The sequence below is a fragment of the Arvicola amphibius genome, chromosome 13, assembly GCF_903992535.2.
Source record: "Arvicola amphibius chromosome 13, mArvAmp1.2, whole genome shotgun sequence".
NCBI classification, from domain to species: domain Eukaryota; kingdom Metazoa; phylum Chordata; class Mammalia; order Rodentia; family Cricetidae; genus Arvicola; species Arvicola amphibius.
In genome coordinates, this window is record NC_052059.1 from 7,816,711 (window position 1) to 7,830,502 (window position 13,792).

At 36.4% G+C, this 13,792-nt stretch overlaps 1 protein-coding gene and 1 pseudogene across 1 annotated transcript in view; one reads left to right on the forward strand and one right to left on the reverse strand.

Moving 5' to 3' along the window:
- Positions 1–1,063: 1,063 nt before the first annotated feature.
- The window catches only part of Gpc5 (glypican 5), a 522,879-nt gene continuing 510,150 nt past the window's right edge, over positions 1,064–13,792 (reverse strand). The window contains exon 7 of the mRNA XM_038310428.2: positions 1,064–1,267. Within this exon, the coding sequence (XP_038166356.2) occupies positions 1,064–1,267 (204 nt within the window). The remainder of the gene's footprint in view (positions 1,268–13,792) is intronic.
- Positions 5,806–6,096, forward strand: LOC119800277 (annotated as a pseudogene).

Here is a 13,792-nt window from a genome sequence, read left to right on the forward strand (position 1 = left end):
TTGATCACTTTTATTGTCCTGCTCCATGAACAAAGAAACATGCATGCCACTGGATGGAATAGATCCCATCGTCTTCATCTTGGATATGAAGACCACATTGAAACATTTGGTAGTTATTTTTCCTTCAATTTTTCCCGTTTCAAAACGTTAAATTGGAAGTTGCATCTTCTCTGTTTACAGGTAAACATGAATGTACATGTGTGGGGAAATTGTGTGTGTGTGTGTGTGGTGTGTGTGGTGGTGGTGGTCTGTGTGTGTGTGTGTGCACTCAAAGGAGGATAGCAGACATCAGTTGCTCTCCACTTTTCTCTTGAAATAGGGTCTCTGGCCAGTGAATTCCAGGAATCCCTGAACTCCATCTTCCCTGGACTAGGATGGCAGACACAAGACACTGCACCTGGGCTTTTAGGCATCTACTAAGGGTCCCAAATTAAGTGAATTCTCATATTTATATGGTAGACACTTTATAAATTTATCCATCTCCCCATCCCTGGAAGTTATATCTGTCATTGTAAATGAATATTCAAACATTTGGAAACATTTATAATTTATACTCCATCCAAACAAAAAGAAAGTCAACATTAGGGACATATTTTAAAAGTAAAGACAGGATTGAGGAAGAGTTTGGGGAGAAGGTTGAACATGATCAAAAAGTATTGTATGAAACTATCAAATAACTAATAAAACCGCATATTCAGACAAGACAAATTTAATTAGATTATAACAAAAGTTAATAGAGTAAAACCACGTAGACGGTGACATGATAATACTGTGAAATCGCACATTTGGCTGTTTAGTGGTTCTTAATCACCTGGTTCAGACTAATTACTGATACACACTGAACAACGTGTCCTAAAGATTGTTTCTTTAAAATTATATATTTCTCAAAACTGCCCATCACTCATCAGTTCTTTATAAAAAATGTCATTTCCACATAAAGTTACTAGCACAACATGAGCAATACCCCCCAAAACGCATGTCCTACATGGTTAAAAACAGGCTCATTCCTTTTGCCAGTTACTCCAGTCAGTTTCTGAATTCACGGCCATTCCTACCTGATATTTCAAAACCAACCATTTGAAAGTAATGCTAGATCCATGCACTCACAGTTTGCGATCTTCAGGGTCCTCTTGACTTCTCCACTCCCTGATCCACCACAGCCGTCTTCGTCATCACAGTCCCCACTGGATTGTTCCAGCATGCCGCCACCACTGCCTGGCTCAAGCATCTCCCTTGTGTTGGGTTTGGGTGATCTACCCTGTAACAACTGAATATAGACAACAACGGTATATGTAAAAACCACAGATGCACATTTCGTTTTCAGAAACTAGGATGATTCTCTTATATGATTTTGCTAGCTCTGTGTAGATCCCTGTCCTAATCAAACCTTCATCATTTAATGCATTTAAAATAGTAACTGGAACTGTGAAAAATGATGGGCAAAATCTGGTATCTACAAAGAGTAAACAGTCTACCTACTAACTCTAATGTGAAGCTTTGGAGAATGCTTTGAAAAACAAAGTCATGCCTTGTGCGTTTAAGTGGTTTGACCCAACAACCCTGTATTTCTGAATAGGCAGAATCTAACCACAGTTAGTTGCATTGTTATACAATACAACCCCTATTGTGAAGCCTTGGCTGAGAATCTTGTACTCGTTTTCAAACTGACACTCCACACTTTCTCCAGATATGAGTGCTAGCACCTCATAAAAGAATTCACCAACAAGTTTAGCATTCTGGACAGACACATACATGTCAAGCCATCTAACATTCCAATGTAGAGGGCATAGGGCAGATTTGAAGTCCAAGTTACATTTCTGCAAATTGTTGACTCTTTGACCTCCATAGCTCTTATTTCTCATGAACTTCATTAGCTCTTAAGAACAAAATAAGTGCCATAGACATTTTTTTCAGACTAAACACAATATTTTGAATAATACTGAAAATTTTGGGACTTCTTTGTAATGAGGTGATGATATAAATAGCAGAATATTTAACTTAAAGGTAAGACTTTTAAAATAATCTTAGATATGGCATTTACTCTATAAGGCAATTTGAGGGCACATATGACTAAATGTAAGAGAACAGGGCACTGATGTAAAGGGAGTATACCTCTGCTGTCCACTTAATAGGCATGTAAATTAGGTTTCTTTGCAAAAGGCTGAGGAGAGGAATTCAGTGGCATTAATGTGTAGATAATAGACATTCATATGAGTGACAGCATCTCCTACTTAAGAGTCCAGAGGAAAATAACTTCAGAACGTTGGTGACAAACATGATAACTCTAAGGATACTTAGATGAAACAACTGGACTTTGAGATTGAGAAAGTTCACAATTAAAAACTATCAGATCACAAATGCCAACTGCCACAACTTCTTTAAAATTTCTATTTTTCTAACCAAAAATCATGCAAGCAATAATAATTATTTAATTTGCCTTGCTTGTCAGCAGTTCTCAAAGACTATGCCACTAGAGTTAATTTTTAAGAAATTATTTCAAAGTCAAATGAATCGAAACTTCTTTAATGTTGTTTGATTGTAGGTATGTGTGCCGGTTACTGGAGATGGGAGGGTGTGGCAGGGGTCATTGCAATGAAGAAACAACTTTAAAAACTCAAACCTGAAGAGATAGAGTCAGGAGAAGTGGTTCTATTTTATAGTCTTTATTGCTATAGGAATTCCTATGGGCAGTAGCCTTTAAAGTTACCTTCCCACTTCAGCATGGCCTTTTATACTATGAATTCCAATGTAAAGCATGTGCTCCCTCTCTCTTCTGGCTGTGGGATTTGGTTGCAGTTCCCTGTTCGAGCAGAGGACTGTGGTCTGTGAGTCTACCCCTAAACAAATAACCCTCTATTATACTCAATTCTGAGCTAGGGTGGGATTTCTTTTTAGCATCCACATTCACTTATCATTTGTTATTCAAGTATTCTACTGATCATATAGCTAGCATTATAAAGGGCTTGAACTATGAAGTTCAACATATTGAGAAATAAATCTTGACTCTCACATACATTCACTATGAAACATGGCTAAAGGTAAATTCCTTGAATTACTAATTCAGCTTTCTCACATCTAAAATAATCACAACAATATCTGTGTGCTATTGTCATCTTGAGAAAAAAATCCAGAAAACATAGTAATTTGAAATAAATGTGCCAAAACAATAAATACTAATATAGTTAATTACTATTATCTACTTTATTACATAATCTAATAAAATGTTATTTAAACATCTAATGTTAGCTTAAAGAATTATCTGATTGGCAATCTAATTATAGGTAAAGCCTTGAGTAACAACTATAGCAAAAGCCACACTCTGTGGTATCTTGCCTTCTTTTTTTGATGCGTGCATGCTTTACCAACATTTTCCCATATCAACTTTAATTTCTAAGGATTCTTCTGGTATTTTACTAGGATCCAGGCCCAAACACAAAGAAAATCTCATGAACAACAATACATAAATCACCATGATCCAATCCTAAGAATTTGATCTCAAAATTCAAACAGAATGATAGGCACTGTAAAACAGTACTATTTTAAGAAACTTTTTCATTTAAAGTAAATAAACACATGGTCAGAGAATTATTCATTTATTTATATTTGTCACCACTCTAGATGAAGTGGGAACTGGGAGAATGGAGCCAATAAATGAGGCAAACTAAAGTTTCATGAGACAGCCTGAGCAGTTTATACTCTGAGGGTTTAGAGAAATCAATCATGAGTAAAGTTCTCATGAGTTCAAGCTATATGCAACCACAAGGTCAAGTCTCATATGGTGCTGACTGACGTTTCTGTCCCACCCAGTCCCTCAGTCATTCAGTTACAAAGAAACACACAGAGGTCTACATTAATTATAAACTGATTTGCCTATTGTCTCAGGCTTCTTATTAACTCTTACATCTTATATTAGCCCATTATTCTTGTCTGTATTAGCCACATGGTTTGGTACCTTTTTTGGCAAGGCAGTCACATCTGACTTGCTCTGTGTCTGGCTTTCTCTGTGTCTGGGTGACAACTGCAGACTGAAACTTCCCTCTTCCCAGAATTCTCATTGTCCCACCTCTCCTTCTTGCCTGTTTGACCAATTGGTGTTTATTTAAAATACAAGTGACAGGGTACAAACCACTATCCCACAGCAATGTGGCAACAAAAGTTTTCCAGAAAGGCATATAAGCATTTAATTAAATAACAGCAGCAATCAATAATGAGTAATATGAAATGAGCTCACTCATCCACTAACCTGGGAGGAACAAGAAAACACATCCCAAGGGCAATTCCATCTTTTAAAGAAATTGAGATCACAAAACGTGTCTTATTTTCTTGGAGTGTTCTCACAAGCAACTCAGAGTTCCTCTCACATGACACCTTTACTTGTCTGTGATCAAAAATAGTGAATGTTCAAAATAGTGTGGGACATTTATAAAATCATCTGCAATGTTTTTTATACTTGTTTTTCACTTTAGCATCTAGGAAATATCTAAAGTAATGAACTCAAAATTGTAAGAAACAGTATAATTATACAGCTATAATTTCTTTCAAATAATCTGTGCTGAGCGGAATTGGAAAACAGATACCAGAACTTTGTACTTTAGTCCCTGAAACTAGGAAGCTAGTATCATTTTCAAAAATGATACACTGCATTTTTAGGACTTGTGCAAATGTATTAACTCATTTATTAGTTAATTTGGGGTTTATGGAAAGCAAGATTGTCTGGGTGAGAATAATAGAATTAAATCAGTGTTTTAAAAGACGGATGAGTTTTTGGCCATTTACCAGAGACAGAAACTAGAATCATAGGTTCTTGGGGATTATGATACAGGGAACTACAGTATATGAATATATAAGATCTAGTTTTGATCAAGGCCCTTAAGGGTCACATGGAAAGGAAGTGACTATGTGAGGTATCTAGAAACTAAGAATGAAGTGGTTTCTAGTAGGGACTTGGGCCACTGGTCTTATAATCCTCCCTGTACTGTCTAGATTCTTGGAAATGGCTCATTTTTCAAAATCTCTAAACTAAGTCAAATGTATCCAGCCTTTTGATTTCAGCCATGTGATAGTATGAGCTCAGGTCTGATGCTGGAGTACTGCTACCTGTATGATCATTTGTTATGTCCCAAGAGAAATTTAATGCATTCACATATTTAATACATACTCACACTTGGACAACACTTACTTTTGAGAAAATTTTTTAATGAAAATATTTTTTAAATTTTCTAATACATTCTTTAGAAACAAATCCACCTACTGTAAATATGGGGCCCTTAGAAATAACCTCCTACATTGCAACCATGTATAGGTTTTGACTTTCTCTGTTTCTGTGTATTCTTCCTATTTTCTGTCTTCATGTAGAAGACAAAACTGCTGTTTCTACGGTGGTGATGCAAATAAATCCAGGATCTCACTGGGTTGACAATCCCAGATTTTCAAACTCCTCTCCTTATAGGATTGCTGTATCCCTTTTCTACATGTGGAGGATCTACCTCATCTAATTCATTTCATTATTTTTACTCTTACATGCCAATGCATATCCACTTCTATTCATGTGATAGAATGTGATTATCAACCTGACGGGATTGAGAATAGCATAAGACATTAGTAAAGCCCACAGCACTCTGACCTAATGAGCGTTTTAACCAACTGATAGGTTCAGAATCTGAAGACACTAATACAAGGGCTAGAACTGTTTGATGGTGGGCCCCAATTGGAAGAAGGGGGTTATTTTAACCTGATAGGTTAAGAATCTGAAGAGAGGGGACCTCGCTGAGCGTCAGCGACTCAGAGCTGCTGGATTGGTACGAGATGGCAGAGGTGGAGGAAACACTCAAGAGACTTCAGAGCCAGAAAGGAGTGCAGGGAAACATCGTGGTGAACACTGAAGGCATTCCCATCAAGAGCACCATGGAAAATCCCACTACTACACAATATGCCGACCTCATGCACAACTTTATCTTGAAGGCACGGAGCACTATGCATGAAATTGACCCCCAGAATGACCTAACCTTCCTTTGAATTCGCTCCAAGTTAAATGAAATTATGGTTGCACAAGATAAAGACTATTTCCTGATTGTGATTCAGAATCCAACTGAATAAGCCACCATCTCGGCTTCCTATGTCATTCCGTAACTTAATGTTCCCCAGAATAAGTGTTAATCATGTCAGTGGGCACATGGTGGTTGCCTAAGAGCCCATGTAGACCATGCCATTGATCAAGGGTAGCTCTGCCCACACCAACAAGGAATGTCTCTGGCATCCAGCCAGTTCCTGGGAAAGCTTAGATCTCATTTCCAGGCTTTGGAGTAAGAGCTTATGATAAGCCTACACCCAGCTTCCTTCTGACCTTCAGTTCACTTTGTCACATTTGGAAAGCCTGCATTTATTTTTCTTTTACTAAAAATAACTTCAAAACCAAAAAAAAAAAAAAAAAAAAAAAAAAAAAAAAAAAAATCTGAAGAGACTATTCAAAGAACTACAAGTATTAGATGGCACGACCCAAGTAGAAGAAGGAGGCCACTGGGAATGTGCCTTTTGTAGTTATATTTTATCCTAGATCCTTCCTGTTGACTTTCTGCACTACCTTGCTCTCTTCCATGATGTGATGTCCTCATCTGTATTTTCCTTCCATAACGGAAGCCTCTAAAAGTTATGAGCCAAATAATTCCTTCTCTCTTTAAATTGTTTATATGAGCTCCTTTATCAGAACGATGAAAACAATACTCCATACAGAAGCATGTTTTTGTTTTTTCCAGGGAATGTCTAACATGCTGCATGCTCACTTTTCAAGAGATCACACTCTTGTGGTTATTTACAACCCTTGTTGTATTTACTAGCTTGTCTCCTGAAGGGGAAGCCCAGCCAATCACCTTGTCTGTGGGGTGTGGCCCCCTGGGGCCACAAATAGTCTATAAAACATCCACGTGCATTTGTTTTTCCTCTTTGGTTTCCTGCACTCCTGGCGTTTACGGGATCTTTGGTCGTGTAAGTTTTCACTCAATTATTAAAATCTTTTGAATAGAGCTGCTCTGGTTATTTATTAATTGACCTTGCCTCCTACAGTCTCCCACCAGGGACAGGAGGTGAAGATTAGCTAACTCATTTCTGTTTTACAGGGTAACTGTCTCTACTCACATTTCATGAAACCTTATCTTACCTTATTTCTCACTGCATGGACTTTGTTCAATCCACTAGGACAGCGTTATTTTCCCCAAATCAGTAGTTTAACCATGTCACTTCTTGGCCTTAAAGCACTTTCATGTGCTTTACTGAAAAAATAAACATCAATAGTTCTCAACATGTGTGTGGAGAAAGGGAAACATCACTCCAGATAGATGAGCCATGAGAATTGCAAAAGGTGAGGTGCTTGGTGGTTTCACCGTATGGCCCTTCTTGGTTTGTTTGAATTAAGATTTATGAGAAATTCCTCAAGAAGCAGTCTTGTCTCCTTGGGATTCACCTCACATTTTTCCAAATTTACATAAGCAAATTGCCTGTCTGTAAATCACCTGGTACAAACCAATATACATCTAGAAATGAGGACGAAGTAAAAGGTAAATAGTGCCCTACTCGTCCAGGTCCCCTAGAATACACTAAGATACTTTAAAATTATTCTAAACCTAGTTTTTCAGATGCAAATTCTTTCTAAGAGCATGGTGTCTACTCCCATGAAGATATGCTTGTGTAGTCATTCTCACTTCTCTTCTCCTTCTTCCCTCCTAAAGTAAGCCCTTCCCTTCTCTGCAACTCATAACAGTGTATCTTGTTTTCAAGTTCAATATCTCCTTTTCATCCCTCATATATTTCTGTCTTTTTCTTTAAAAAACAGTAACAACTACCGCCGCTGTGCCATTAATTAATATTGAATTCACATTCTTTTCTTTAAGTCATAAAATCTGATGAGTAGTATATTTCTCAGAAATGAGGCCAAGATTTATCTTTCTATATTCTCCTCATCATGCTGAAATATTAGGGGATAATTATAAGTAATTAATGGTAATAATAAACATTTTTATTATTCCTTGGGAATACTTCATTGTGTATGTATATCCTGTCATTAATGCCCTCTGTATCAAATTAGCTTTAGTAAATTTGTTTCTACAATCATCAATGGTCATGAAGTTCAAGAATAACTGGATCTATTCTTGCTGGTGGCAAATATGGTTCACTTATCCAGCTTATGGCATTAATTGAACATATGTTATGTAACAAGTATTCTGAAAGATACATCATCTACACTAAAAAAGCAAGCACTGTTCTTAAAATGTGCATACACATGCTTTAATTCCAAGGAATCATTTATAGCTATGTTATAAGATGAAATTAAAATCAGAAGAGTCTAAGGTTTAATGTTATGACTTTGCTAAATTATTAGCTCTGTATTTTAAAAAAGGAATAAATTTAAATAATCTTATTCCTTAGTCCCTGAATATTTCTAAGAATTTGTTTTTAAAAAGCAGTTGAAGCAGAAGATTAGTTTTTAAGATGTTTGTTTTTGATATTTGCTACTGCAAGAGAGGTGTTCCTATTGCAATTTTTAAATGTCTACACCATTTTTATTTTCACTAAAGTCTCCATTGTTGAAATAGTTTCAAAATTTGATTCAGTTTATTTTGTTTGGTTAGTTGTTTCTAGAGAAGAAAGGAAAGTCTGCTTTTGCATTTGGGATCTTCAGAGCAAGAACAGCTTCTTTGGTCTTTCTCAGAGGGCCCATTCTCCACATTTGTCCTTCTCCAATCCCTGAAAGACAGTGTGTCTTTTCCTCTCCTTGTCTCCATTGGATCACCTTCATGGACAAGCAGCATTTCATATCCTCTTCTTCAACCCATACTTGGATACCAGCCTACCTTCTCTCAAGGGCAGACTTTCCTCTCTATGTTAATAAACCACATGTGGATTTGAAGACATATAGGCAAAGTGAATCTTTAGCATGAAAATGGTGCTTATTTCTGTGTGACACATGAAAATCAGCCATGAGGACACATAGTCACCAAAATAAATCTCACCATTTTGTTCACACATTCCATGCATTAAGGTGGGCATGATATATGGATGCTTTTAAACATAAAATACAAATAAATTTATCATTACTATTGTGGCCATATTCTCTTTGCCTCTATAAAATAGTATAACATTTTACCTTCTTTAGTGAGCATTATTTGGCTTAGGTGCTGTAAACACTCAGGGCCTTGTAAATGTCGGTGGTGGATGTTTTGCTTTATCATGGATTTCACTGTAAAAGTTTGACTTGATACTGATGCACCAATTCTCTTTGGAAGAGGGGAAGCATTTACAACACTGGCCGCCTTAGCTTTGCCACCTCAGCCTGCCTAAAGCTAAAATGATTATGTTTTAAGATTTTAACTCATTCCCCATTAGGGATGGAAGAAATTTAATCAATACATACATATTTATAGAACAATTAGAACAGAAGAAAGGACATGGTTTTGAGCGCCAGCCACACATTAATTGTGTGCCTTAGGCAAATCACTTAAGCCTATTAAAACTCATTTTACTCTGATGAACAAAAATGTTTGAGAAGGCACTTTATCCACTTGAGAGCCCCGTACTCCTTCAGAGTGCCCTGTGCATGACCATGCATCCATAAAATTGGGAAGACAACAGAGGAAGAACAAAGTGGGGGGGGGGAGTGTTCTTCCTTTCCCAGTGGGAAGACAATAGAGGAAGGACAAAGTGGGGGGGGGGGAGTGTTCTTCCTTTCCCAAGAGCAAGCAACTTGCACACGCCACCAATTAGCTGCAAATAGTCAGTTTTGATGACTGATGCTGTCTGCTTGTGTTTAATTGGTTTAGGAAGCTCATTAAGGAGGCTTTTTACAGGATGTTTGGGTGGGGAGAATATCTGATGAGCCTAAGCAAACGCACTTCGTTCGGCTGCTGAATTCATCTCTCAATAGACCGAGGTCACTTCACTGTCCGGGAACATCCCACCTTTGCAAGAGCATGTCAAACACTTGCAGGGAAATCTAGCTTTATCTGACTCATATGTATAATATGTGTGCCATAAAAGAGACACATCAATCAGACTCAAAATCAACCCCAAACCTAAGAGTACAACAATATGGTTTAATGCACTGGACATAATGGAGCATTTCTAGCTAGTCACCTCTACTGTCATCATCATTTACATAGCTGTATAATGAGCAAGCACGTATTAAGGTAGTATTAGCCCCCATATGATATGTCACTCATCCTGGAAAACATAAACACCACGTAATATGCAATTTTATATTAATTATAAAATTGTTCAGACAAACATTAAAATGTTAACAGAAAAAGACAGAATCTTTTCAAGATTAGTAATGTTTTAAATGATATGTTTTGCACACTAGCTGAAAATTTTATGTATATGTGCACATAAGTATGAAAAAATACTTGTATATGCATACGTATGTAAGCAAGTGTATATAAAGATAAGTTTGTCTGATACTAAAAATGAATATAATTCTGTTTTAAAGATACTGGCATTTTTGCTTTCATGTAAAAACACAATGGAAGCTCATAACATATTAAAATTGGAACTCTGATCTAAAATCCCATGATTGATTCCTTTTTACCTCTATAAGACTGTTGCAAATGAGATGTAGACGTCTCTTTACGGAACCTGCTCTGTAATACAATTTCCCATTCTCTAAACCTCCAACCTTACTCCCGCCTCTACAGACCCAATGCTATTTCACTTTCTATGTCCTTATTAATATTATTAAAATCCTTGTTATGAATCCTTTAACAAAGTGTGCTACTGCTGCTCTTTCAAATTGAGAAAACATTTACCCATAAATCCAAACACGGCAACTCCCCAGCTCTGTATTTTCAAGAGCAGTTAAACCTTTAGAGACCTAAAAACCTAAAAAGCCAAACACATTTTAGAGTATGTCATGTTATGTTAGGTTGAGCAGACACAGAAGTCATTTCTTCAGGGTTGCTTGTCAGTGTTTGCTTTAAGTTAGAGCTCTCTGATCTCTGAGTCTGTTACACCAGTAATACGAAAGGTCACTGCTCTGTTGGTATTTGGCTTATGCAATCCAGGCTGGTAATTTATAAAAGTCTTGAGATTTTTGTAAAAGAACGCTGACGTTAAGGAAGGTTTACTAAATTTGCTCTCTGAAGCTGTAATGCCGCACTTATCATTTAATCATATTCCCATACAAAAGCTCTGGATCCCACCACTACATTTGATCTTCATCTCTAACTCAAAAAGGGGCTCTCCCATTTGTGCCATAATGAAATGATCAAGTGAATTATGAATCTGTGTCCTAATCTATACCCTAGGTATCTCAGGAATGAAGTAGAAATGGAAGAAAAAACAATTTTATACAGAACTTAGAAGAAAAACAAAATAGTGGCAACCAAAGAGGAATATTCAGGCCAAATTTTAATTGGTATTCAAATGGCTCTTGAAAAACCAGAAGTCAGTGACAGGCACGAAGAGCAATCTGTGGGTAAGCAGTGATGTTGTATTACAGCAACACAAGGGAAGAGGAAGTGAACGAGAAACTGGAAATTTTAAGCAAGGCGAATATCTGTAAAATGATTGGTGGCGCAAGTAGATGTTTAAGACAAATTCTTGAAAAGACAAACATCGTAGTCCTCAGAAGATAGGACTTTCCCTATTGTTTGCTTGAGGAGACTTCGTTTCTTCAGTCTCACGTTCAAGCTAATTTACTAATTTCCTAAATCATTATTACACGATCATTGACATAAAGACAATGGATAATATCGTGCATGCATGCACGACCTTAGCAATACGCTTGGAGAGAAGTGATTACATGTAAGAACTTATAGTTGATACAGGCTAAGTTACGATTAAAATTAAATAGCTTTTGAAGAAAGAATAATGAGATATTGAGAAGTTTCATTATTTTGCCTCTCTCAGGTGCTTTAAATGTGTATTGTTCATGGTTTATCATTCAGGAGTCATTTCTATTTACTATGCTAAAAGCCTTAATCTCTCCAACTATATCTTTGTAAGCATGCAGAATTTTAAAGAGCTCAAGGGGTGAGGTAAAACTGTGCTTTTTTGAGTGGATGTGCATTAATGTGCCTCCTTCCCACTTTGAATTTTCACTTGAGCTTGGGTTTGTCTTCAGAAACTCATTCTCCTTGTCAAAAGTATAATGGCAAGTACTTATTAATAATTTACTTACTGAGAAAAAAGGCTAAACTATTTGCCCAGTCATTGCACATCATGTTCCTGATAATACAGGAATCTAACTTAATTTCCCAAACCATGGATAAAACATAACTAAGCAAATATGTTCTAAAACACCAAGTCATTTGGTAAATTGAGTTTCCATCAAACATAACATTTTCAGTGAAACAGAGGCCATATCAATAACAATGTTCTCATTTTCTGGTTAATGACTATAGACAGCACTGATTTACATATTTATTTATTTTTTGTAGATAACTATTTTGTCTGTGTATGTCTTGCCGCAAACGAATGTCTGGTGCCTACAGAGGGATGCGCATCCCCTGTGCCTGGAGTTACAGATGGTTGTGAGCCATCATAAGGGTGGAGGAAATTGAACTGCGATCTTCTGGAAGTCAATCATCTTAAAAGCTAAACTACTTTTCAGTCCCTATAGTAATAATTTCTATGTCCGTTGATATGGTAATTAATGACTTTGGCCGCGTTATTATGGGAACAACTCAATATACTAGCAATACACACTTGCACCAACAATAACATCATGTTCTTTTTACACAGAATTCAGGTATCATCCTTCTCCTATATTAGCTTGGGGTTTCCCACTTGCCATTTCTTTTATTAAGACAAACTGCTACTGTAGTTTTAGTAGGATATGAGATTTATGTCACTCAGCTCTAGGTTTTGCAATTGTTGTCCTTTCATCTCCATCATATTGCCTTCATTCTATGACATAAAATAAACAGAATTAATTAAAAAGAATGACTGAATAAAGGCAGGGGGAGGAAGATTTTAATCATGATATATTGTCATGCAAGTGGTCCCTGTTTAGATTTTTTAATTAATCAAATTTCCATTGTCTTCTCAAAAGAATCATGAAGTATTGAAAACTCCTTTAAAAATCTGATTTTGGCAACTATTCCCCATTTGCTTTACTGGCCAGCTGTGCAGGAGACATCCTCAGGTGCTCAAGCAAAATGAAAAACTCCCGTAAAGTTTCAACGCAATAAAGGTTCACTGTGAAGGGATCTCAGGCTGACCCACTTAGGATGACACCCTCAAGTCCTGCAGATGGTAACAGACCTTATGACTCCACAAATGTTGTTCTAACATCGCCCTTTACCATGAGATTCCCTTACTGTACCTTTCTTTAGCCAACCTGGAAAACTGTGAACAGTCATAGATGAACTGAAGGGAAATGTTACAGAAATAATGTGAGAAAATGGACAAAATGTGAATCTTTAGTTGTCTTGTGGAGAGGCTAGATGTGAATATTTTAAGATTTTTAAAACAAATTCTGTCACTTACTACTTAATCATGTACACTTAAACAATTTAATCTTGCTATAGCTACATACTCACTCCAAAAGGCGAAACAAAATTTTCAGTTGTCACGTATAGCTCTAAATTAAAAATACTCTTATTTTAACTTTTTCTTTACCATCCTTCCCCTCCCTAAAGTAATACATACATATACACACATATATACATGTATTCTATATAATTATACATGTAATTATAATTACATGTTATATGTAATATATATAATGTTAATATGGCTTGAGCCATACATATTGTTTTTTATTTATATATTATTTATAACAATATGCAAATACATTGTTTTATAT